This window comes from Mycteria americana, chromosome 4 (assembly GCF_035582795.1).
Source record: "Mycteria americana isolate JAX WOST 10 ecotype Jacksonville Zoo and Gardens chromosome 4, USCA_MyAme_1.0, whole genome shotgun sequence".
NCBI lineage: Eukaryota > Metazoa > Chordata > Aves > Ciconiiformes > Ciconiidae > Mycteria > Mycteria americana.
In genome coordinates this window covers 65,340,001-65,365,695 of record NC_134368.1, presented here as the reverse complement: position 1 = coordinate 65,365,695, position 25,695 = coordinate 65,340,001, and the positions used below count along the sequence as shown (strand labels likewise).

General features: G+C 46.6%; 3 protein-coding genes across 8 annotated transcripts in view; 2 read left to right on the top strand and 1 right to left on the bottom strand.

The window, feature by feature from the left end:
• Positions 1 to 2,183: 2,183 nt before the first annotated feature.
• On the bottom strand, positions 2,184 to 11,586 carry ENOPH1 (enolase-phosphatase 1). 2 transcript variants are annotated; one of them, XM_075500819.1, is made up of 7 exons: positions 11,377 to 11,586; positions 7,746 to 7,847; positions 6,791 to 6,993; positions 3,851 to 3,983; positions 3,445 to 3,568; positions 2,537 to 2,660; positions 2,184 to 2,355 (listed from the first exon to the last, which is right to left on the bottom strand). In XM_075500819.1, exons 1-7 carry the CDS (start codon positions 11,458 to 11,460, stop codon positions 2,277 to 2,279), a joined length of 849 nt encoding a protein of 282 aa, XP_075356934.1. In that variant the 5' UTR covers positions 11,461 to 11,586; the 3' UTR covers positions 2,184 to 2,276. The 2 variants fall into 2 exon arrangements, with proteins under 2 accessions (XP_075356934.1, XP_075356935.1); XM_075500820.1 differs by lacking the exon at positions 2,537 to 2,660 and having other exon boundaries at positions 11,377 to 11,583.
• Positions 11,587 to 12,030: 444 nt separating this feature from the next.
• Positions 12,031 to 16,595, top strand: HNRNPDL (heterogeneous nuclear ribonucleoprotein D like). 3 transcript variants are annotated; one of them, XR_012775589.1, is made up of 9 exons: positions 12,040 to 12,233; positions 12,746 to 12,914; positions 13,001 to 13,162; positions 13,438 to 13,569; positions 13,687 to 13,804; positions 14,677 to 14,844; positions 15,062 to 15,159; positions 15,541 to 15,644; positions 16,333 to 16,595. XR_012775589.1 is itself a non-coding variant. In XM_075500817.1 (8 exons), the coding sequence occupies exons 1-7, from the start codon at positions 12,145 to 12,147 to the stop codon at positions 15,130 to 15,132; spliced, it is 909 nt and encodes a 302-aa protein (XP_075356932.1). In that variant the 5' UTR covers positions 12,044 to 12,144; the 3' UTR covers positions 15,133 to 15,159; positions 16,333 to 16,595. The 3 variants fall into 3 exon arrangements, 2 of the variants coding, with proteins under 2 accessions (XP_075356933.1, XP_075356932.1); XM_075500817.1 differs by lacking the exon at positions 15,541 to 15,644 and having other exon boundaries at positions 12,044 to 12,233; XM_075500818.1 differs by lacking the exons at positions 15,062 to 15,159; positions 15,541 to 15,644 and having other exon boundaries at positions 12,031 to 12,233.
• A 1,635-nt stretch (positions 16,596 to 18,230) lies between these two features.
• The window catches only part of HNRNPD (heterogeneous nuclear ribonucleoprotein D), a 10,476-nt gene continuing 3,011 nt past the window's right edge, over positions 18,231 to 25,695 (top strand). For 2 of the 3 annotated variants that reach the window (XR_012775588.1, XM_075500814.1), the window contains exons 1-4: positions 18,231 to 18,585; positions 22,522 to 22,690; positions 23,506 to 23,667; positions 24,840 to 24,971. Coding sequence is in view for 2 of the 3 variants with exons in the window: in XM_075500814.1 (XP_075356929.1) it covers positions 18,395 to 18,585; positions 22,522 to 22,690; positions 23,506 to 23,667; positions 24,840 to 24,971 (654 nt within the window). In the remaining variant the exon portion in view is untranslated. Of the gene's footprint in view, positions 18,586 to 21,889; positions 21,908 to 22,521; positions 22,691 to 23,505; positions 23,668 to 24,839; positions 24,972 to 25,695 lie in introns of those variants that run through there. The other variant, XM_075500815.1, reaches the window with a different exon arrangement.

Here is a 25,695-nt window from a genome sequence, read left to right as displayed (position 1 = left end):
CTGGGCTAGGGCAGGAGGGGACAGCCTGGAGAAGATGCAGGTGGGGATCTTCTTATAGGGGCACACACACTCAATGCATACGGAGCACAAAATAGCAATTTGTTTTAAGGGTGTTTTACTGTAAATAGTCCACTGTGACTTTTTTAAAAATCAATTAATACTTTCAGTGTATCATTTTATATTTTGTAATTTTATCAAAGGAAAAAGAAGATTGTTTGCCTTTTTTTTAAATTTTTTTCTTTCTCCCCTTTTCCTATATGCAATCCAAACTGAACTTCAGGTTTTTGATGATAACTCTGTACATTTCTTAGAGTATTTCTAACAGCACATTTCAGTACAACTAAATGACAACTGATATACACTGAAACATGACCACTAAATAAAGTGCTTTTATGGAGAAAGTGAGTTTTATTTTTGTCCCCTACCCCATGCATAGCTTTCTGATGGCAAAGGCAAAACAAAAGGTGAGTATTTACAGTGTCATGATTAAAATTAACACTTAAAGAAGCCAGGGACTATTCAGCCATGCAGATACACTTCTTGTAACAGTCCTAATTAGCACGCTCTTTCTAGGAGGAGAATCACACTCATTACACAGCCCAGAAAGGCATCCAGACTAGCTGCCTCACACCCTTACCTGCTACCATCAAAGTTTTAGAAGGGCAATGCTGGCATGATGTGGTTTCCTCCCAAAATGCCTGTGTCTTGCTTGTTCTCTACACAGCAGTCTCCCTCAACAGGGACAGCTGTAGGTGTAGATCAGAGCTCAGGAAGGCAACATGCACATTAGTATTCTATTTCGTCCGGCCCTGAGGGCAAGCTCAAGTGCAGCTGTGCAGAAATAAGTAGCAAGTGCACCCATGCATGAAGTGCCAGCAGCAGGGAACTGGGGTTTCAAACTGCCTCTGCCTCCACTATTACTAGGTATAACCTAGCTATGGCTCTCACTCCCACACCCCTACTGAGCCCCTACTGAAATCATAAGATGGTGAGGGAGGTAATACAGCTTCCTTGTCAGGACAGGGTTGTCTGCCTTAAAGAAAGGACCAGGGAGGGCGAAAGCAGGAAAACAAAGTGTTCACAGGTTAAAAAAAGAGATTTGCCTTTAGGTGCTCAGATCCCTGGTGATAGACAGGAAGGCTAAATACTGGGATGGAGGGAACACAATGAAAGCAAAGTTGTGTTTTTATTTACTACATTACGAAAAGCTCCATGACCGTAAATTGGCACAATTTAATTAGGGTGGGTGAAAAGGTCAGGGTTTTAATTCTCATTAAATGCAGCAGGATGTGTCCCTCAGGAGCAGTTGTTTGTCAAGCTTTGCTCACAGCTGACCAGTGCTATGAACATGTGACAGGGTGATGTTGGCTACTGAGAAGGAGCTCCACAGGTTAGTGCTAAGGGAGACACCTCAGAAACATGGTCAAGCTGACTTTGGTGTTCAGCCAGTTGGATCCCATAGCCCAGCACCATGATGCAGCAGTGAGGTGGGTCCAGAATTTAATTTTTAAAGCTGTATTTATATATAGTCTACTTCATTCTGGTAGGCTGGCTGTGTAGCTCTAAGCAGCTTCCACATGCAAGTTGTACTGTTTTGTACCTAGACCTGCTGTGGATATAGCCAAGATGTAAGTTGTTCCTGTTCTAAAGAGCTTGTCTGCAGCAAGGGCAGGCTGTTTCTTTGGCAGCCCAAACCTACTGTATTATAGGCCACATTTGGCATTTTCCTTTGGGCATCCTAACCCCCCTAACTTTGAAAGTTTTGACTTAGCCAGCAACCCTGTCTGCAGGGAGATGTTCATATCCCCTCACGGTCCCTGAAGGTCCCTCTGGGACAGGGAGACATACACCTTGTTTGCAGGCTGTTTCTAAAAATGACAGAGATTGTGGTGGGGCGTCTCAGCACCAAATTTCAATGGGTGAGTCTGAAGGAAGCATCCCCTGAGCTAACTGCTTGCTGGGAAAGGGGAGGAACAGCAGGGGTCATGGGTGCTGCTCCTCACCCTGTTCCCAGCTCCAGCTGGCTGCTGCAGGCCTCTGTCCTACTGCACAAGGGACCCCACACCATACTCTCCATCCATACCTGCCTGCACTAGTCACGGGTCCAAGACATGATGTGGGTTTGGTTTTAAATTCTGATTATGGACAAAATTACCTAACATTACACAAGGACAATTCAGGTGAAACACAGTCTTCTGTGCACACACTGCTTTCCCTAAGTGGAGGAAGGCAGGAAAAGTTCGGTGAAAGATGAGATGAGGCTGTAATATGACTTCTCATCGTCCGTCAGTCCTGCGTTGCCTGGTCTGATCACCACAGCTACGTGAGTATCTGCTTCCTCGGCCGCGTTGGCTTCTGAAACAAACAGAGGTGGGGAGAATGGAGATGAGATGTACTTACCGACCTCTCCACATGAAGATCTTTAAGGCTTGAAGATGCCCCAAAACACTGAAGTGCTTTTAAAGGTTGAGACTGAGAGAGAAGCATGTGCACATGGCGCTGCAGGGCTCTAGAGAGGGACCAGCTCCTGGCAGACCTGCTGTGGATGACTGTAGCTGCTGTGTAACATGAGTGGATGGGAGCTGGCTGCCTCACCATCTCCTCCCCTCTCCCAGCTGTCCAAGGCATCGTGCAGGAAGCACACACTGGCAGCTCGATCCCTGTCATGAAGAAGCTGGGCTGTGGTCAAGCTGTGCTGTTAGTGAGTTGAACACCACCCCCCCCAGGAGTCACTTCTCACAAGCTTCCTTCGCTCCCTGAGCACAGCAAGAGGCCACAGAAAGACAACACAGGGAAAAGGAGATAACTGCAAGCTCCCACCAGCTCTGCTGCCAGGGCTGGGGAGGAGGTAAGGGCTAACTCCTGGGGACTGAGCTGGCTTAGACTGAGATCACAATCCAGTGCCATTTCTGCCAGAAAGACATTTCCAGCAAAGGCAGGAAATTAAATTAGCTTCCCAAGCCTGGCTTTCCAGTGGTCAAGTCTTGGTGACCAGGAGCAATGTTTTCCTGCTGCTGAACACAGCCTAACAGTAAGTGGCACAAAGAACCAGCCACAGCACGTGCCACTTAGCAACACAGCAGACATCATCTGTCCCTCCAAGCACGGGTCACGAAAACCACTGACACTCTTTGTAAATGGGGCTCACCAGCTGCTTCAGCAAACACTCCACTCTGCTTTAACAGTGTCTCCTTGCTTGCTGGTGCAAGGGCAGGTTTTCTACCTGACCTATTTACCCTCATTGCAGCGCTGCTCAGGGTATCCAACTGCTGTGTGAGAGCCTGGATGTGTAAAGAAGGAGCATGGCAGCAGCCAGGGGGATGCTACCAAAGCAAGGTGGTCTGCAGCATTTCTGGGGTGCTTGTGACAAGTCAGCAGCATGCATTTAAAAAGCACCTGCCCCCTCACACAGGCAAGAGCTAGCAGGACTGGCAGACCACCTACCTCGAGGGACGTCTGTCAGGAAAAGGATGTTGTTGGTGGCGCACCCAATACTGGCGGCAATCCTTCTGTAGCTCTCACTTTCTACCTTGGGGCCTATTTTGGTATCAAAGTGACCATCAAAGAGCTGAAAGAGAGAGAAAAGCAAAGACAGTTGCTGAGTGCCACCTGAAGAGCAGGGCTAAACCTTGCTCCTGAGACATCCCCTTTCCTTTCTACCACAGTAACAGGGGTCCAATGCAGCCATGCTAGCATACTCAACTGGCTGAGCTTAACTCCCGGAGGTCAAACCCACTGCCCCACCTTCCTGTTCCAAACTCTATTCATGAAGCATTTCGGCAAGGGCAGTTGTGGGAGGGAAGTGGTCTGCTGAGGGAGAAGCTGTAAGGAAGGTGATAAGGTTATCTACCTCTAGGATATCACCTTCTGTAGAGTATCCAAACAGAAGCTTCTGGGCTTCAATGCTGCCCGAGGAGTAGATATAGACCTTCATCCCTGCTTCCCGCCACTTCCGGATAGCTGGAACCACGTCCTCGAAGATTCTGGAGCAAAACAGGGCAGCAGGTAAGGGCAAACCCAGAAGTTTGGGGGGACACCTTTAGCCAGGCACTGTGACAACTGTCCCATTAGTTTGCAAGGGGACTCCATTCCCAATCTGCTCAGGGCTTCTGCAACTGGGGAGTCTATTTCAGCAGCAGGTGATATATTCTTAGCTCCAGCCAACTGAGCAGCTCATTGACTGCTATGCAGACAGCAGCTCTGATGAGCTATTTCAGACATTTGGCAGGAGTTTCTCCAGCCCCTTCACTTTCGAGAGGGGAAGAAAGTTGGGGAAAATGGCATCCCGCTGCTTTTCTCTGCGAGGGAGAAATGAGGGGGGCAGCCAGAGAAGACAGGCTTTTGCATCCTGAATCCCACCTGCCTTGCAAGCTACAAAGGCTTCCCTGTCGGTAAGAGCTATGGCCGTAAGCTGTATCCATATGGGGCAAACTCATCCCACAGGTTCAGGCTCTGATCATGTGTAGGGAGGAGCTGAGAGGAAGTTGCAACTGCAGGAGCTAAATGAGCAGCACTGTACGAACTGTTTGAAGCCAGATAATAACTCAGGAAAGGAGTGTCTCCTAAGGGACTGAGGTCAGAGTTCCTCTATTCAGCGACTCAGTCAGGTTGTACAGTACTACTCATGGGCCAGATGTGTCCCTGGCTTAACTGCACTGCAGAGAGTGAACCAGCTCCCGTCTACTAGGCAGCAGCATCCCTCCCCTTATTCTTCTGGCCTTGCAGAGTGCTGGGAAGGCAAGATATCAGTCTACCAATGGGCCGACGAGTCTCAAAATATGAGCTCTGTCTAACTCCCGCGTAGTAGCCACCCGAAGAGAAGCCCAGCAGCAGGGAGCAAACCTGTGAGACAGGGAAGGAGGACCAAAGCCAGGGCAACTGCTGCATAACTGCTAATGGACATGTCTGTCAGTTCCCTCATACCTTTCTCATTTATACCACGAGACCTCTCCAGTGCTGCACTTACATGTATGTAAAAGCTCTTTGTATGCAAAGGACATTTACACGATGACCCACATACTGGGGAGAAACTGAAGGCTAGAGGATGCCCAAGATGGACAAAGTGAGACTGACAATAAGTCCCTCAATAATACATGTGATGGTTGATAAGGAAAGACCACAAACAGCCTTGGAAGGGCAGGGAGGGGTTTTGAGTTTGATATGGCAGAAGGATGCACAGAGGAGCTGAAGGAGACATGATGTCCAGCATTTTCATCCTAGTCCAAATCGCAGCCTTCCCACCTGCACTGCACAGCTCTGTGTGGCCACTTGGGCCAAGGCCCAAAGGTACTGCCCCAAAAAGGGGATCTGAGCACTTGAATGCCTGAAGAGGACTCCAAATAGATGCAAAAGGAGTGTTGCACTAAGTTTTGCAGACTTGTAGCAATCAGCTGGCCCTTTCTTCATCTCCAGTTTCTTGGCCATCTGCTCAGGGCCTTGTTATGTTATGTATTTAAAAACAAAAAAGTTCACTTTTTTCTGCGTTTCTTAATATTTATTTATTAAATGTCTCTGGTGTCAGCTGAAAATATTTTGAGGTTGTACGGCACCTGCTGAAACTCCCAGCCACCCTCATTTTTTCATGTGCTGAGTTCAGTGCCTGGATTTCAGATACTGATGTGCCAGATACAGTTGGGCGACGGGAAGACTTTAGAGATCTCACTTCTTGGATGCTGCCAAGCAGCAAGGCTAGCTCCACAGTTTTTGGGCCGTTATAAGACAATTAGCCCTGTTTTTAAAAAGAAAACCAACAGGATGGCTGACCCTCTTCACTTGCTTTTGGGTTTTGTTGCTTTCTCTGGTGGGTGTTTACATTTTTCTGTGAGCTCTTTTTCTTCTTCCTCATTCTTCCTTTGGCAAAACACTTTGTAAACTTAAGGGTTTGTTTTATCTCCTTAGGAACTTGAAATGCAGTTTAACCAAGTATCTCTCGACCTAAATAAGAAGATCAGGCTTAACTCCAGTTGTCCCTACTTATGCACACTTGTGCTGTGGCTGAAACATAAAGAGGAGCCTGAAGAAAAAAAGAAGTGGAAAGGCAGGAAACGCTCAGGTAAGAGACAAAGCAGGAGGAAACAACTGAAAGGACCTGAACCTGCAGCCCCAGATTGTTTAGGCTTGTTCCAAAATGTGAGTGCAATTCAGGGATAAAAAATGCAAGATGGAGAACTGTAAGAAGTTCAAACTTGTGCCTCAGTCTCTTCGTGTACCAAGAAATCTCTGTAGAGAAATACTGAGACATTTTCTGAATGTTTAATGCCAAAGATGGTTGTCCCAGATGAATGTTCTGTTGGTCATGTGAGCAGAATCACCCCGTGTCATGCCTCCATTACCTTGTTCTGTTTCTCAGACCCCATCTCCTTTACAGACCCTGCCCAGGTGGCTGGAGAACTGGCTGTTCCCCAGCATGTGGCTGCCAATTATTCCTTAAGGAGAAACACTCTCACTCACTTGTCATCTTCCCAGTGGGGACTGAGACAACTTGGTCAGTCCTGAGGTTACTGTAAGCTTTTGGTTCCCCAGATTCAAAGATTAAGCTTAATGGATTTGTGTTTCACTCCATGATCAAGTTTGAAATTAAGTGTCTGCTGCTGGTTCCACGACAGCAGTGCCCTGGCTTAAGCCATGACTGAATGTAAATGTATTGGCTTCCCCACCAAGGTAGTGATCCTATTTGCATTTGTACGTGGGGCTGTTTCCAGGAATAGCTTATGCAGCTATTCTGCTAACAGACATCTGGGAAAGATCCATCCCATACCTGCCCCAGGGAAAGGGGCAAACAATTACTCACTCTCCTTTGACATGCCCCGTTGCATAGGCTGCCCTCCACATGTGACCCTGCAGCTGCTTCAGTGCTGTGGTCTTCCTGTCCAGAGACATCTGCCAGTGCACATTGTCTACGACCGCCTGGATGACCTGTTCCAGCTCCTCTTCCCCACTTCCAGTCTCCAAAGGGATCGGCACAGCCCCATCCAAGCTGGAGTCCTCCTGAGCCTAGAAATCATCCATGATAAAAAGAGGTGAGGGAAGAAGTGGAGCAGTAACATCTCAGTTTATGAAAGGGGTCTAATACCTGCATCAACACACCTCTGTGCAGGACACAGCTTGAACTGCTCTTCACATGAAGGGTTACAACATTGTTTGATTGCTTTTCTCAATGGGAAGTTCAAACTTCAGTAGTGTCTAGAAACAGTTGCTTGGATTGTACTTTCCAAACCCAACAATTAGCACTACTGTAGCCGTATTGTAAATACTCTAATGAAAATTACACTTGCTTAAGTATTTAATTACTGAAATTAAGGCAAAGAAGCAAATGCATCTGTTGGCTTCAGGCAGGCACAGGTCTCAAATTGATGCCGTGTCCCTGTACAGAGGCACGATACGCTGCCTTGTCCAGGACAAGTACTCTGCCATCCCTGCATGCTTCTTCCCAAACAAGTGCCTGGAAGCCACAGGCGGTGGATTCAGCAAGAGAAGGGCATAGTGCAGGCACAAAGCTGAAAACCCGTGGTTCAACGCCCACTCAGGGGCCGTGAAGACCAAGGCGAGCTGCTGCCTACCAGCCCTTCCCCGAGCACAACTCAACCTTTGGATGGGGGAGAATCAGCCCATCAAGGCAACCAGCCTCTGTGGGGAGCAAAGAGAGGTATGGGCTCATGTTGGGTGACTGGGGGAGTTTGGGTGACCTGAAGTCTCAGGCATGCCATGAAAACCCGGAGAGATACAGTGTAGCTCTGTTACTTAACCTGTTTCCTCAGAAGTCCGACATCCCGCTGGCACTCCTCCTCCTCCCAGTGAGTGCGCAGATACTCCTTCACATTGTCTTTGATGTAAGGGAACAAGGTCTCCTGGCAGCACACAAGAAAAACAGGCAGCTCCTTTAACCTGGCAGAGGTAAGGCTGACTTGCTTTTAAAGCAACTGATTGCACATGCTGGTGTGTATGGTCATCTTCCCTGCTCAGGCTTCTTCTACAGTACTGCAGCTTGTGAAACTGCCTGATTTCTACCTGGGTGTCTACCTGGTCACAGGCCAGAGCCAACCTTGGGCCAAGATTAATGCAGGTGGATTTCTTGCATAAATGCTTATGTAGCTGCAACTTTTAAATCACAGGATGGAAAGGTGGGTGATAACGTTTCCTGGGCTTGCCGAAAAATGTCTCAAATGGCAGACATAACCCCAAGTTCCCATCAGCTGAGGAGCACAAGGCTGACTGTGTATGTACTCTTAACTGACAAATTATACTCTATTTTTAATGGGGCGCTTGTCCTAACGAAGGTTGTTCTGAAAACACATCTGAAATTCTCACCAGAGCTGGAGGACCTTTTTAAAAAGAAAACTCTAGTCCAGTGACACTGAGCTCCATAGGACAGTCTTGCAAATGAAATGAAACGGGGGTAGGGAAAAGTGCCACAGGAGAATTATAAACCTTCATGGAGATCCCAAGGGCAACCAGAAATAATTACAAATTGCTCTCATTAGTGGTGTTTCACAACTAAGAAGCCATAAGCAGCCGCCACGATGTCACCTCTGGGTGCGGAAAAAGCCTCAGGACAAGGGGAAGGGCAGGGAGCTCCTTCTGTCAGGTATAGAACTGAACTTTTCTTAACTGGGAAAAATTTGGGATGGGGAGGAGACGTGAGGAAGCTAACCTGAGCTCATCTCTGCTCAAAAAATGGCCAGTGATATTTTTCTCCTCACTGCATGACACCTTTAAGTTGTTACTGAATTAAGAAAATGGTGGTCCTGAAAACATGATGTGATGGCAGAACTGCAGGATTTTCTATTACTCAAATATTGCATTTTCCACATTGTATATTTTAAAAACAATGTAAATTTAGGGGAAAGGAAAATCTCTTAAATACCTAGAAAATTACCACAAACTTGTCTAGGGAAATCAACAGCCTTGTAATACTCCCTGTTACTCTCTCATTTCTTTTATTTGAGCTTAGTTGCTTTCAAACTACCTTTTAAATCATGGAGGAAATTAAAGAGTATCCACTGCGAAATGCAACCGACCAGCTGACTTGGTTTAACTTCCCTTACAACTCAGATGTCAAAAGGTCCCAACTGCTTTCCAAAAGCAGTCTTTCGTGCTCTTGTGCTGGCAAAGAAAAACTTCCAAACAGGTTCCAAAAGTGCATCTCCGAGACTTCAGATTTCAGCAAAAGTCGGCAGCTGCAAACTCTTGATAGGTTTAACTGGGGCTGTTACTGACATTTATAACTTCACCCGCTTCTCTTTTATCTTAGCTAGCAGGAGACCCAAGCCTGCCTGTGCACAGCTCCCATTGCTCTGTCCATCTCCTGTGCATGCCAGGGAGATGGACACTATCACCCCACTGCACTGCCAGACAGCTGGGCTCCTTGGCGACATCCAGCCCCAGATGTGGCTGCCCCAACACAGCTTGGCAGGATGGAGAAACAGCCATCAGCAAACGCAGCTCGACAGCTCTCCTAAGCCTTCGTAACTGCTCACAGCAATGTTAAACCCAGTATAGAAAGGGTGGTATTTTTACTGTTGGTAGACACCCACGTAACATGCTGTAATTAGCGCTTGTAGGATTTCAAGTGACCAGGGTCAATTTTCCTCTCAATGTCCATGCAAACTGTCACAAAGTTCAGTGACAATCTGCTCTTTTACAGGAGATCTGGCAAATCCCAGGGATGTACTTTATCAAATTACATCTCTCCCCTGCCATCTACTTTTCTCTGCCAGGGTGGACCCAGCAAAAGAGAAAACGTGGTGACCTCTAACCAGGGGCCACCAAATATTTTCTTTTCTGGTATATTTCCTTAATTCACCCATCAACTAGCTCATTCTATTTCCTTACTTTGCATATTCAATAATTCTAACACTAAAGAAAGGATTAAATAAAATCCTTTAATATCAAAGAATAAAATGCCTGCAGAACCAGCAGTGGACCTTTTAGAAGGAAATAGAAATTATGGAGGTTAACTGAAAGTCCAAGTGAAATAACTTGTTTCAAGCATTTTCAGGATTTCCAGCAAACTGAGTTTTATTGAGAACCATAACTCATTTGGCCTCCCTGCAACAGAAAGACTTTGGGTAGGAAACCGTCTCAGGTGTACTGCACGTTATTTGCACGACAGCAAAATGGATTCAAGGTGGATATAACCAACTTCGTTGCTCTGTTAGATATTTAGTAAGAATTCTGAGCTGTTCAAACTGTTTAAATTGAAAGATATCGAGGGGAGGGAGGCAGCTGTAATGCCATCTAGACCTGAAGTTTCTTCAGGAGCACTGGAAGAAAATGGACAGGAAAGATGTAGGTCATGTTGTTAATCTGTTAAACTGTGTTAGCAGAAACACCTAGCAAGCCTGGCAAGAGTCTTCACCCCTCCCCACATCATGTGGGTCACAAAGCACCTTCGTAAACTACTGGCAAAAAAGATCCACCAAAAGCTGTAATGTCTCATGGAGAAATACAGGTTAATGGCAGGAGCAGGGATGATTCCGTTCGGTGTCTTAAATACAAGCAAATTGCTCCCTCCTGCGAAGCACACAAGCCTGGTTAGGGACCAAAACCTCTCAGAGAGGAGGGACCCACAGCTGTTGGAGAACTGCAAATTTTTAACAGCATATTTACAGCGCTTGTCCAGATGCCTCCTGCTGGACCTCACATACCTCCCGGTCCCCTGGCTTCTGCACCTAAACCAACATTTTCAATAGTCTTAAGCCTTCTCCTAGGCAAGGGAAGCCACTCATACATATTTGCTGTTAGTACAATCCTCCTCATATACACTTGATGTGCTACCCTCCCCATGTACTGGTCCTGTGCATGCTGGAGGAAGGGCATACACTTCTGGTGACACAGAGGCATCTGTACCACTGTACCACTTCAGGCTCTCTGCAAACTCGGGTACCATGCCGCAGCTCCAGCCATCTGAGCAACAGTGATGCTCAAGGGCTTTTCCTAAATGAGGCTGAGAGCAATCCAACTACCCTATATCCATGAAAAAAATAATTTACTGAACTGTCCTGGATCTGAATGTTCCCTGTTCCCCTGCCCACAAAAGAGGCAGGTGATTGGTATAAATGAGACGTATTTTCTCGTGAGCATTATTCAGAAAAACAAAGAAAATGTGTCACGGTTTTACACTTCTGGAGGAAACTCAGGCCTGCCCTCCGCAGGGCTGCAGCCCCAGGAGAGGCGCTTCCTCCCCGCAGGGGCGCCGTGCCAGCAAAGGGGACTTGCAGTCACAGAACTCTGGCCGGCGCAGCGTGGCCCCCTCGGCTGCCAGGGCTGGGGGAGGATCATGATAATAACAGCAATGCTAACGGAGGCCCCCGGCGGTGCCAACGGGGCTCCCGGCCACGTGGGGAAGCCGCTGTCGCCCGCCCCGCCGGCTCTCACCTGGACGAAGGCAATGGGGGTGGTGGTGCCCTCGATGTCCAGCAGGATGGCGCGCACCTCCGCCGGCACCGGCAGCACGCCCATGGCGGCGGAAGCAGCACGTGGGGCGTAGAGCGCACCGGGGGAGCGCGGCGGCGGCGGCCGCGGCAGGGCTCCGCGCTGCGGCTGCGCGGAGGGCCGGGCCGGGCCGGGCCGGGCCGCCGCGGATCGCGGGAGGCGAGTGCGGCGGAGTGCGGCGACGGTGGGACCTCGGCGGCGGGGAGTGCCCCGCCCGCCTGTACCCGCCCCCCGAGCGCCCGCCCCGCCCCACCGCCTCCTGAACGAGGTTTCTAGGTTGCGCGTTACCCGCCCTTAGCGCCGGAGCCCGCCTGTCCCGGTTCCCCGTCCCCCGTCCCCGCCCAGGGCAGCGACCCCTGCCTCGCCCCAAGGCCCGCGGCAGGAAGGGCGCGCGGAGCACTGAGCACGCGGAAGGGCGAGGCGGGCGAGGATGGCAGCTGTACGCCGCACTCCGGGCCCCGCGGCAGGGCACGGCTGTACCGGCGCCGCGGCCGGGCAGGGCCCGGGGAGCCCGGCCGCGGACGGATGCTGCAGCGTCGCCGGAAGCCGCCAGGAGCGCTGCGGCGCTGGGCGAGAGGGCGGCGCTGATTGGCTGCCGGCGCGGGTATATAAGGGCGGCGCAGGCGGTGCCCGGATCTCTTCCGCAGCCATTTTCTTGCCCGCGCAGGTCTCCGCCGCTCGCCTGAGCAGCCCCGCCGCCCTCGCCCCGTCATGGAGGACACGACCGAGATGAGCGGCGGCCCGGAGGAGTTCGCCGAGGGCTCCAAGATCAACGCGAGCAAGAACCAGCAGGACGACGGGTAGGGCCGGGGGGGGTCGCACCTCCATCTCCCTCACCCGCCCTCTTGGGCTGGGAGGGGAGAGTGGGGGTGGGGCGGCTCGGGTGCTGGGGGGGCGGGGCCTCCCCCTCCCTACGCCAATGGCCGCACCCGCCTTTGTGTCCCAGCCTGGTGACCTAGTTTCCGTGGGGCGGGGAGGGGGGGCTGCCAATCAGGGGGAGTGACGTCACCGGCAGCTTATAGGGACGTGCGCTGGTGGCGGGCTTGGGGCGGGAGGGACGCGCAGACCCGGCCCATGTGTAACGGTGAGGCCGGGCTGGAACAGCTGCTGCGGTTCCCCCGGTGCTGCCCCTGCGTCCTGGCGCAGCGGGCGCGGCTGTCATGCCCTGCAAGCCGAGCCGGGTGGCCGTGGCTTCCTGATCGCCTTTGGCTTGCGGCAGCCACGAGCAGGCTTGCTCCGTGCTGCATGCGTGCATTTGCACCCAGGTATGTGTGTGTATAAAAGTAATTCGTATGTACTTCTTGCGTTTCAGGAAAATGTTTATTGGAGGCCTCAGCTGGGACACCAGCAAGAAAGACTTGACGGAGTATCTCTCTCGGTTTGGCGAGGTTGTAGATTGTACAATTAAAACAGACCCGGTCACTGGGAGGTCGAGGGGGTTTGGGTTCGTGCTCTTCAAGGATGCTGCCAGCGTGGAGAAGGTGAGTGGATTTCTTGTGGATTGATGGCATAAAGCCTGCTCGTGTCACTGTAGTGATCTGAGACTGTTTTCTTGTGTGCTTCTTAGGTGTTGGAACTGAAGGAACACAAACTGGATGGGAAGTTAATAGATCCTAAAAGGGCAAAAGCCCTAAAAGGGAAGGAGCCACCAAAAAAAGTGTTTGTTGGTGGGCTGAGTCCAGATACATCTGAAGAACAGATTAAGGAGTACTTTGGTGCTTTTGGCGAGGTATAGTATAATGGCCTATAAGAACAGGTCTGGTTTTCAAGTGCAGTGTTGCCTCTGTCTTAAGACAGAAGAATTTGTGAGGAGAGCTGGCTCAGGCTTACATAAAACTAGGGATTGTTGAAACTGTGCATGTTAATAAGTCCATAGTGTTGTGATGGGCTGATTTATAGCTGTCAAAAGCAGTCAGCATAGACATTGGACTGCCGAATGGTTCTGGTAGCATAGGAAGTTGCTTACAGATTTCATGCGTTATTGATATGTACTTTTGATTTCAGATTGAAAACATTGAGCTTCCCATGGACACAAAGACAAATGAAAGGAGGGGCTTCTGTTTTATCACGTACACAGATGAAGAGCCAGTAAAGAAGTTACTAGAAAGCAGATACCATCAAATTGGTTCAGGCAAGGTATGGAAGCTCTTGTTCTTAGCATGTGAAATAGACCATCTCTGTAGGCTTCCCTGAAAGCAACTCACAAAATGGTCTTGAAATTCTTGATGAGTTAAAGAATTTCTGTCTTTACAGTGTGAGATCAAAGTAGCACAGCCCAAAGAGGTATACAGGCAGCAGCAGCAGCAGCAGCAGAAAGGAGGAAAAAGCAATGCGGCTGGTGGACGAGGAGGTGGAAGGGGGCGTGGACGGGGTGAGTGTTTTGGATGTTGAAATTAATGTAAATGCTTAAGTGTCTGTACCAAACACTAAGGTGTTTGTAGATATTCCAGGTTTCGGGCTGCATGCAGGTCTTGTGTTTAAATTGAATGTGGAAAGCAGCCTGTTAGTAAATGGTATTTTGGTGGTTGTGATTGCTTGTGGAAGCTTAAGAATCTCTTCTTGCTCTGCTCGCATTCAAGTGGTGAAGTCTCAAGCTGGATGTAGGGTGCTTTTGTATACCCGTAGTTGACAGCATAGCTAAATGGATAGTGCAGTTATTCTTTCACATGAAGAGATACACTCTTAGTTGGCTCATGGGCAAGAAACGGTGAGCTTTTTGCTAAAGAGGTAGACAGTCACTTTGCTACACCTTGCAAACAGATAAGCAGTCAGCTGTTACATTACAAGTTAACGCATCTCAGTCTTAAGTCAAGCAGTCACAACCAACACAATGCAGCAAAGCTGATCCTGTGGTATAACTTGGTGTTCAGGCCAATGTTCCATTGAACTTGGTGTTCAATGATCCAAAATGGAAGTTAAAGGAAGACAGCAGGAGCTGCTGTAGTGCATGCCTTCACTGTTGTGTTGTTTTGTTTTTCCTGGCTGTTCTATGAGCAGGACTACTTGCTGTCTTTCTCTTAATGTTGTGGGTGATAAAATCTTATGACCCATTTCTCATATCCAAATGAGATGCCTCAATTATTTTTAGAAAATTATTTTTCTTGGGTTCTTGGGAAGGTAAGAGGATTCTTCTGGGTAATAGCTCTGGCATAGAAATATTGTCATAGAAAGTTAGATGAAGTGGCATAAGAGAGGAGTGAAATAATAAGTTCTGTGACTTACAAATGCTATACTTTGTTTCAGGTCAGGGACAAAACTGGAATCAAGGATTTAATAACTACTATGATCAAGGATATGGAAACTACAATAGCGCTTACAGTGATCAAAGCTACAGTGGCTATGGAGGATATGACTACTCTGGGTACAACTATCCCAATTACGGATATGGGCCGGGATACACAGACTACAGTGGTAAGTGGTTTTGACCTAATTCCAGATAATAATAGCATGCATCTTTAAACAGGGGCCTCTTTAGTAACTTGTTCTGTAACACCTCTTACTCATAATACATCGCTTTAAAAGAATAGCCCTGTTGGTGTACTGTATGGGAACAATCTCCTTCACAGTGTTGGATGTTAATCTTAATGCTTCTGGGTTGGGTGTTTTTTTCCCCCCATGTCATCTACAGGTCAACAAAGCACATACGGAAAGGCATCCCGTGGTGGCGGCAATCACCAAAACAACTACCAGCCGTACTAAAGCAGTACCTAGTACTTGAGGAAACAGGTGTGTACATGAGTGCAAGGTCCACTCTGAGTATGTCTAATCTAATTTAAAGATCAATAGACAAATGAAGAGTAAAACTTGCATAGCATGACTTGTCCCTTAATTAAGCTTTTGTTAACTTAAAAAAATACTTTTTTTTTAAACCAGCTTTGCCTACAGTGTCTATAGATCTTTAACTTTGTAAAAATGTGACTTTATCTTCTTTAGTACTTCAGAAAAACATAAGAGTTTTTCTGTTTTGCGTTGTGTACCAGGTGGTCTAGAGGAATAATTAAACTTATTAGAAGTATTAACAGGTAAAGTACTGAAATGGGTACAACTTAAGGAAAACAAGAATGTTGTCTTCTAACTCTGACATTATACCTTGTTTGTACCCGCCAGCGGGAACTTCATTGCAGGCCGTGTGTCACCCTGACCACGTCTATCTCTGGGGTCGCACGTTGCAGGCAGAGCGCAAGGCATACACCAGAAAACGCTGTCCTGTGGTATGGTCTCTTCCAACTTCATGTACCAGCGTAAAGATTAAAGTGGAAAACTTCAGACTTTGGCTTCTTTTTTTAATCTTTTTGGAGATTAAGTGTCTTTAACTTAAATGGTTTTTTACAGGAGTTAAAGTACATAAATGCCTTTACAGCTTAATCATTTGGTCTTCTGTTTAGTGTTGTATTTCAATTGTGGAACCTCATTTTAAGTGTGCATTCTTTAAGATTTAATGCTTGCTTTTTTCTTTTTATAGCTAATAGTGAAATCTGCAAACCAAAACGAACTTTTAAATCTGGAAAAACATTAAAGATCATATGCACGTAGACTGAACTAAATCGACCTGACTTGTGTTTGCACAGGAGTCATTTAGATGGATAAACAAATAATCAGAAACCTTTTTGGCAGTGTTTCCATTGGAAAAAAAATTGATCCAGAGCCTGATTAATAATCTAACTCAGATGTGTGTTGTTCTGGAACAGCTTCCTAAATGGGCTGAATGGCTATATTTGGGAAGATAAATTACTGATGGGTAACAAAACCTCTTGTGTTACCTTAATAAATATGCATATGATCTTTAACAGTGAAGAAAGGAATATATAGAAGACTTAAAGCAGTTCATGAAAATGGACCTTTTAACGATTCTTGTAGTAACTTGCACAGATCTGACATACATTTTGTCTTGATTTTTAGGTAGAGATACTGCAACAAAGCCATCTTGCAGCACATCGTGAGTGAATGGAGGGTGGTCTTCGTGAGAGGAAATGACTATTTTGTAAAAGACTTAGTGTACGACACAACTGTGTCCAACTGTACATAGCGGCTGACTGGTTTTATGGTTTTTACTTTCTTTTTCCCCATTCATGTTATGACATAATGTGGACTTGTGTTTATACAAACTTTATTTGTATAATTTCATGTTAAAGGATTCTCTAATAAATGCTTACTTAAGTGAATGTATAGTCTTGCTGGTGGCTGTGAGCTTACAGTGGTATAACTATACTTTTACTTGTATAGAAGGGCAGGTACCTTTCTGGAGATCATAAATTGCTCAAGACAAGGTTGTTGTGTATAGAGGTCAGTACAACCCACTCCTTTTCCTGACCTGTCTTAAGATAGCACCATAGTGCCTTGAGTTAGCATCACTGTGGAAGATGGCAGAGTTGTCTCTTGCCAGCTGCAGGGAATAGAGTGGTCTGTGGCACAATACTACCAATTCCATACATCTCAAGGGAGGGATCTAGAACTACAGCAGCACCTTTATGTTGATAGCTCAGCAGTACTTGAGGGGTTGGAGGGTGAGATCTGTAATACCTTTCAAGGTTTTTCAAGCATGTAGGTTCTAGAGTGCTCACGGCTATAACTTAATTATTTCCCTAGAGCAATTGCTCCCTGTCTATTGCAATTCCAAGTAGGAAATTACAAGTTCTTGAACTTTAGGGTCAGCAACTAATTTCTGTACAAGTTGGGATCTATTCCTTCAAGTTAGATCCTGTACTGGACTCTTCTCAACTGGACCAGAAAATGGGTTTCCCATCTTGTGTGTACTAGCAAGCAACATAACAAAAGCCTGAACAAATGATTTCTGGAGAAGGGAAACTGTTTTAACCAGCTTTTCTGAATAGAAGAACAGCTGGGATGGGTAAGTGAGCATACACATTCTGCCTGAGGTCAAAGGATTGCAGCAGTCTGCCTTAAGTTTTTTTTTCTCAGCACAAGTATCTAGTCATGCATCAAAAATAAACCTTGCTTGTTAGAAGAGTAAAGTGAAATGTGAGTAGCCAATTCACAGGGCAGACTGATCTTACAAAGTTTTAAAGGGAGTAGCTGGGTAGAAGTTTCTTTAAAAGTTTCCAAACCATAATTTCAGTGTTTATTTCTCTCAGGCAGCTGGGTATTTTTTGTTCTCCTGTCATACAGAAGAGCTGCATACCATAACTGCTATGGGTTAAGCAGTTGCTAGATCCAGGGAGGTTCCTGTCATCTTAGCAATTAGGTTGGTTGAGAGAAGACTTGCTCACATCACTGGCTACAAACTAAAGAAATGGCACATGGCTGCTGGGAAAAGCCACAGGGGTATGTAACTTTGTACCCCCAGCTTTTCCAGAGCGCAGCTGGATGCGGAAGCTTTCCTTACCAGCAGTGCCTCCGGGTGGCTGCAAGCACTGCTTTACTTTTGCGGCCCAAAAAGTCGTAAAAGCTTCATTTCGGTACGTTGAGGCACTGGATGTTCCAGCGCGTGTCCACAGGTTGCGAGATGCCCAGCAGCCCAGTGCAGGCCGGCCCTGCAGGCTCGGGTCCCTGCAAGGCTCAGAGAGCTTCGTCGGGCAGGTGCCTGGCACCTGCCGGTTGGAGAGCGGCCCGCCCGGCCTCACGACGAGCTGCCGCTCGCCCTATGCCCTGCTCCGCAGCGGCCACCCGAAAACCCCAAAAGCGCTGCGGTTGGCGGCAGGCCGCCCGACGAGCAGCGCGGCGCTCACGGCCAACGGTCACCAACTGACGGCTCCAGGGATGCGCGTCTCCCAGGGTGGAGGTATCACGTGACCGCGCCCGCCGCGCTCCTTCCGTCCGCCATTTTAGGTTGGGTCGGTGGTGGCGCCATTAAAAAAAGCGAGCGAAAGGAGGAGGGCTCGGTGCGCTCGTGCCGTCGCCGGGGCCGGGAGTGGGGCCGGGGGCCTCGGCGGGGAAGCGGCAGCGGGGCCGGGGGCGGCGGGCGGTCGCCGGCTGGCCGGCGCGGGTCAGCTGCAGCGGCGCTATGTCGGAGCAGCAGTTCGCCATGGACTCGGCGGCGACGGGCGCTGGAGGCAGCTCGGCGGAGCCGGCGGAGCAGCCTGAGGGGCTGGCGGGGGCTGGGGCGGGGGGTGCCGACGGGGGAGGCGGCGGCGGCGTCGGGATCGAGTCGGAGGGAGCCAAGATCGACGCCAGCAAGAACGAGGAGGACGAGGGGTGAGCGGCGGGGGCGGCGCGGGCGCCCCGCGGCTTTTGTCTCCTTGGCGGCGTCCTGCTGGGGCGGGCGGAGGGGTCCGGCGCCCCTTGGCTCGGCCTGATCTCGTGCGGCCCTACTTGCCTCCGTGTTTGTTTACTTGGCGCCGTGGCGACGTCACGTACCGGGCCGGGCCGGCGGGGGCGGGCCGCCGGCGGGGCTCATGCAGGCGGCGCCGTTCGGGGGCCTCCGCCTTCCTGCTTGCCGGGAGCACCGGGGTGTGCGGAGCGGGGGAGAAGCCCCTGCGGCGCGACAGTGACCGCGGCGAGTCGGCCTGCGCTCCTGCAGCGGCGGCGGGGCCCGGGACGCTGCTCGCCCTGGAGCGGAGCCGCTCGGGCGGTAGCTGGTGGCTCACCTGGAGGCTGCAAACCTAAATGCGACCCGGGAGCCTGGCGTGCTCTTGGGAAGTGCAGCCGGGTCGGTAGCCGGTTTGCTCTTCGGCATTGCAGGGAGTCGGGCGTGATACCGTGCTCTGGGTCGGTTTCGAAATTAGCGGGAGCGGTGATGTCACAGAGTTCCAAATGCTGCTGTCAAGTGGGGAAAGTGTCATGCCCCTGTCAACCCAAATCCCACGGCAATTGGCGGTGACTGGTCCCGAGGTGTACATTGGTGTGATGTGTGCCAAACTACAAACTTTTCTTTTTTTTTTAGGATCTCTTTGTCTAAAAGTTAATGTGCAGTGCATGTGTTAAGGACTGTAACTCAATGTAGCTGAATGCTCGGGTTGCAATCACTTAGTGTTACCCTATGTTGCAAACGTAAATGGTATGTCAGTTGCGTGTTAGTAAGAGGCATGAGGCACCTTGACTTAATCCCCGCCCCAAACCATTCCTCCTCACCGCATGAAACTTGCTGTGAGAAAGATTGCTTTAGGTGACAGCTTAGGAATGAAGGTAGCTTTTAATTTTCTAAGGGTTACTGCCTGATGCTTGGCGTGGGGCAGTGCACTTTCATATAGTAGGTGAAGTTCATGTATAATAAATTCGGTTACAAGATAGGCTACTGCTGTATGCTGTCTCATGTCAGGCTAATAAGAAACTCAAGCTGCTGGTCTGTTTTTGATCAAGGCAGAAAATAAACAGGATAAAGGAACTTGCTGTTAGACCTTCCTGAGTGTCTTCCTCCTTCTGTAATAACTTGGGATGTTGCTGAAAGCAGGGAGAGAAAACAGGAACCTTTTTTGAGTGTTTTGTTTAGGGTTAGTGAAAACTTAGAATGTTTTTGTTACTTCTCATCAGCTCTTAATGGCTTTAAGTACCTCTACAGTTTGCATATTTGTTTTACTTTTTGCCCTTGAATACACACCTATTAAAGGGTTTTCATGAGGAAGCCTGTCTTCTTTTGAGTCAACACAGCCTAGAAAAAGTTGTCACTGAGTGGTGCAGTGATATTGGGCAGTGATTACATGTAGCATACATTGACTTGTAGTTTAGTTCAATTGTTTTTTTGACAGGTCAATTCTTATGGGTAATGCTGTACAGGAAGCCAAGTGTTTTGACAGCTCTCTTGGTAGTAGAGGGAAAACAACACATCCTTGGTAGCTGTTGGATGCAGGTACATCGGTGTTTCCTTTGCATTAGGAATTAGAGACGGTATCTTCAGGAAAAAAACGGTGCGCAGGTTCTTGTACCCTTACATGTCTTTCATGAGAACTGCGGACTTGAGAAATCCACATGTTGGCAGCTGCCAAGCAACTTCCTGACTAGCCTGTTGGAGGAAGGCCAAAGCCACTAGTCGTTGTGATGTCTGTGCTCTGTTTAGCTAAGTCTGAAGTTTGAAACCTTTCGAAGTACACTTCTGGTAACTTATTTTGGAAAATGGTATGTGCTGATGTGACTTAAACCAGCCAAACTGGTTTGGAAAATGTACAGGTTTTACAAGCTTTTGACAGCACTGTGACATTGCACCTTAATTGTTTGTTGTGCTCACGTTTGTGTTGTAGCCTTATCTAACCTCAGTTTTGCAGTGGAGCAGTAGTTTTGTCAACTTCTCTAGTGGCAAGCTGAAGCAGTCATGTTTTGCTGCTCTGTAACTGGATTAACAGATGCAGTTATTGCATGGTGGGAAGAAAATCCTTCAGAGGGCTGTTGGTTTCAAACCGTGTTCTTGGTCTGTCATGTGCTTAGTGATATAAAGCAGGGTTTTGTATGTTAACGTTGATTGTTAATAACTATAAAACAGGGTTTTTATGTTAATGGTTTGTTGATAACTATAAAACAGGTGTTTTGTATGTCATGTAGCAAGTGTATGTTTGGTAGTAACTGCTAGAGTTCTCTCTATCCTCCATGTGTCAGAAATACAATGCTGCATTCTCTGTGTGTGTTCTGTTTTGCTGCTTAAAAAAAACCCCAACAAACAAACAAGAACGAACCTTATTGATGGATGAACACAAGGACACAAAGCATCCTTTGAATTACTGTCCGCACTGGTATGAGGCTGCTGGTTTACCAGTGTGGACCATTTTTGCCATATTGGTCCTGAAGACAGTAAGATGTCACACTAGAAAGGGCTTTTGGTGCTTTGTTGAAGAGAGATCTAGAACTAATGGGAAAAGCAGATAAAGGGATGGGGAATCAGTGCTCCTGTTTATAGACTTCAAGACTTCTTATAGAAACATCTGAAGCTCCTGAACCCCCTCATCTGTATGGAGGCTGGGTATGTTTGTCAGAAGCTGAATGCTCTTGTTAATTCTGTAAGAGTGTGGTTAATTCAACAGAGTTAGTTCACATGAGCAGCTTTTGATTTGAGAGAGTTTGACTTGGGGAAGTACAACATGATTGTACACAGTTGCAGAAATATTTGTGTGTGGAAAGTGGAGGATTTGGAAACGTGCTACAGTAGCTTTTCAGGTTTTCTGGTAACTGTGTGTGTGATTGTGGAACAAGTTGGTACAGTGAAAATGGACAAAGCTTTGTAGAAAGCATTTTTATAGATCGTAATGGATCATACTTTTTGTTTGAGCCTGCTGTAAAATCTTCTTTATCATTATTAGAAGAGATAATCTCAAATCAAATCCTCTTTTGAATGGGTACATAAGCCCTATGCTTAATAACTAGGAATGTTTCATTTGTGTGTGTATTGGCTTGATTTTTAGTTGATGCAAATCATGAAGTGTTTCCTCTCAAGACAGAGCGGTTCTTGATTTTTCTTTTTTTTTTTTTTTTTGTGGCTTACTAATGTGGTGGGATGGTCATGATTTGAGTCCAAGCTTTCAGTGTGCTTTTGAAAATACAAGTCATCATCAGAGTTATCTGCTGTACACACTTGCCCAGCAACACTGGTCATGTAGGTAGTATATTGGGAAGATGTTCTTGTGATTGTATTGGATTATGCCAGGTTTTTATATCATGTTCTCAAGAGGAAAGGAAAGTTTTGACTATCCAATACTTTGCTTTTTTACTGCCTTCTGGGGAAGGGGACTGGACTAAACTTTATTTGTTTTAGTTTACTAATATTGGTATATGTCCAGTCCAGACTAGTACATAAATGCTTCTGTTTAACTGCACTGCCTTATAAATCTTTTCTGCCTGTGTTTGTTTCATAAGCAGTTGTGTGGAGGCTCTACAGATAGCTAAATGGAATTAAGCCTGTGGTGGGTCAGTAGTGGTGGGGGTGCAAGGAAGTAGTAAAATATTTTTTTGTCACTCTTTGTAGTTTCTTGGGATAGCAGAGTAAGCAACTGCAGCAGAAGATGGTGCAAAACTTTTGTGTACTTTTTATGTCTTTACCTAATTTGGCCAGGATCATTTAAGCAGGTTCTCAAAAAGTGCAGGCCTGTGTGTGTAGCATCACTGATAAAATTCTGCTGTTCCTTACATCAGGTAACTGAGCTCATAAAGCTTGACAGTACAGGATTTTGGATAAGACACATTAACAGATTAACCATCTTGTCTTAACAGGAAAATGTTTATCGGTGGCCTTAGCTGGGACACTACAAAGAAAGATCTGAAGGACTATTTCTCTAAATTTGGTGAAGTCGTAGACTGCACTCTGAAGTTAGATCCCATCACTGGGCGATCGAGAGGCTTCGGCTTTGTACTCTTCAAAGAATCGGAGAGCGTAGATAAGGTAGTATTAATGTAATGAAACAGCATGTTCAATTTTAGGTAGCAAAGATACAGCACTCAGGTGATTGTATGTGTAGTTGTTTGTATGTGATCTGTTAAACATGATTCTGGGATACAATATATTTAAGATGCTTATTGAAATGTTTTTTCCCTAAACTGTCTTACTTGTGATGCAGTGGCCAGGACCAGCAGTGATTCCCAAAGTATGGCTTTGGGTACTTAACAGACAAGTGTACTGCAAGCCACTGGACTTGAACACTTTGAAAATACTGTATATAAATGCCTGGTGCCTACTACTGTGAGAGCAGCAATTTACAAAGAACTTCAAGTCTTTGCATTCCAGAGCTGCGATGTGAACCCCTAGAGTAGAGACAGGGGTTTTGATAGACTTGGACTTTATCCAAGCAAAAATTAGTTGTTGACGTTTCTAAGATGCTGTTGACACTGCACCCTGGAAAGTTTTCACCTTCATTGACCTTTGGTGATTTCTAAAGTATAGATTCTTTACTTCATGAAGTTTGAGGATGGGATTGTAGAGTACTTTCTGAGAAATGTTACGCTGTTACTTCCCTTGGGTGATACATGGCTCCGGGTGACTCTTGAAAGGCTTTGCCAGAACTGTCTGTGTCAGTGGATAGTGATCAAAATCATGGAACTGTTTGGTTTTGTGCAACAAATTATTGCTATAGTCAAAGTATTGAAATTGAAGCAATCGCATTAACAAAAACTAAGTAGAAAGTAACTTGGCTTTGCTCAAAACATCAGTGAAACATTTAGCTTGAACTGCAAGTAAGAGTGTGTTTTAATTTTCCACAGGTCATGGACCAGAAAGAACACAAGCTGAACGGAAAGGTCATTGATCCAAAAAGAGCTAAAGCCATGAAAACAAAAGAACCCGTTAAAAAGATTTTCGTTGGGGGTTTATCTCCAGATACGCCTGAGGAGAAAATAAGGGAATATTTTGGAGGTTTTGGTGAGGTATGTGGTGAAATAAACTGCTTATACTTGTAGAACTTGTTCTGTCTTCACAAATTTAGTAATAAAAAGCAGCCCCCAAATGCAACGTGCTACTGTAAGCTTAATGGCCAGTGTAGCTCCATGTGTCTTAGTAGTCAGAATTTTAATGATAAGGGTATTAATTACAAGCTTTGAGTGCATAAACTGGGTTAATGGAAGGAGGAGCTGGGATAAGTCAGAGAGTCAGGAACTGATTCATGGGATGTCTGACAGTCTTGACTGGGACAGGTGTGGGAGGCAATGTTTTTGAGCATGCTGCTTTGGTCAGTTGGGTGAGATGCTCTTCAGCCACCCCAGCTGATTTGCTGTGGCATAGATTCAGACGGTTTGCCTAAATTCTGTGCAACTGTGTAGTCTCTGTCTCTTTCTCTCCCCAGTTTTTGGTGGTGCAGATGAACAAAGTATCACTGCAGTCCTTAAGCTCATACAAAGCCAGCTTTTGGTACAGCTGATGCTTCCCTGTTAGTTCTCAGATGTTGCCAGCATCAGGTCCTGTCAACTCTGTTGTCAGGGAATTCGGTTGTCAAATACCTGCCATTTTACTACCATACAGACAGTTCACTCTGGACTATAGACTTTAACTACTATTTGCCTAGGCTGAAGTCTCATGCGCTGTATATAAGTAGAACTTTACTCTGTGTTTGTAGTCAGGTGTAAAATTTGTCCTATTTAACATACTATTTTAGCAGCGTTGTGGATGAACAGAACTATGCACTTGCACAAAGCGACATCTTTTTCATATGAAACTTGAAGGTTTAGGTCTGCTCAAGGTTTGAAACACCTAGTTATTTCAGTCTTAACTGAGTTAAATAGGCTCAGTTTGACTTTCAGTTTTATCCAGCACAACTAAAATATTCTTTGTGCACCATATTTTGTATGAGTTCCTGAATGGCCAAATGATACTACGAGTTAGAGGGAAACAAATCTTTTACGCAATTATGAATACTATTTCTAGTGAAGGTGATGTTTGTGATGTTGATGGTGATGGTTTCTAGCAATGTTAAAGCCCTACAAAGGAGGCATGTTATTGTATTCAAGTCTAAATAGTTTCATTTAACAAATATGACCTGTTAGAAACATTTTTAAGTGGCATGAATGGCAGGATAAAAGATAAAATCACTGTCTTCTACCAGGTTGAATCGATAGAGCTCCCAATGGACAACAAAACTAACAAGAGGCGTGGATTTTGCTTCATTACTTTCAAGGAGGAGGAACCAGTAAAGAAAATAATGGAAAAGAAATACCACAATGTTGGGCTTAGTAAAGTAGGTGGAGTTTTTTCTAGAGAAACTGAACAATGACAGTAGAGGGAATTACATTATCAGTGGCATCTGTTTGGGGATAATAGTCTGAAAATACCTGTAAGCATTATTTCTCACATGTAGGCATTATGCCTGTGAATTATTTACATAGGTGCTAGGAATAGGTTACTGTAATCTTAACTTCTGAGCTGAGGGGGTTTCTGGTGAGGTTTTGTACTGCACCCCCTGTGGGGAGAGGGCTGGGCTGCAGCGTATTTGTTCACTATGAAGCTCCCACATTCTCTAGCTGTGTGGTCAGTGCTGTGTCACTGATCCACTGTATCAGGCTGCACCATGTTTTCCTGGTAGCTGAATCTTTGTGTGTTTCATATGGAAATATTTTGTTGTTTTAAGCAAAATGCCAGCTTATTTTAGAGTGCTTCCAAAACTGAAATGAAATGGGAAGTTAGGCTTTCCTGCTGGAAGTTACGTTCCTTTCAGAAACCTGTTTGAAATTCAACCTAGTAACAAAAACTTAAATTGTAGCTGGCCTCTTGTTTGTTGGATGACTGTGTAGTGGAAGCTTCAGAACAGAGTTGAGTAAAGATGTTACCATATTTTGTAACTGAGATTTGATTTCACTTTTCCCAGATAAATAGACCTCAGAGGTCTATTTCAAAGGGAAAACAGAAAGACATATGAAGAAACAAGCATTCTTTTCAGAATTGGTTCTACTGGCAGAAAATTA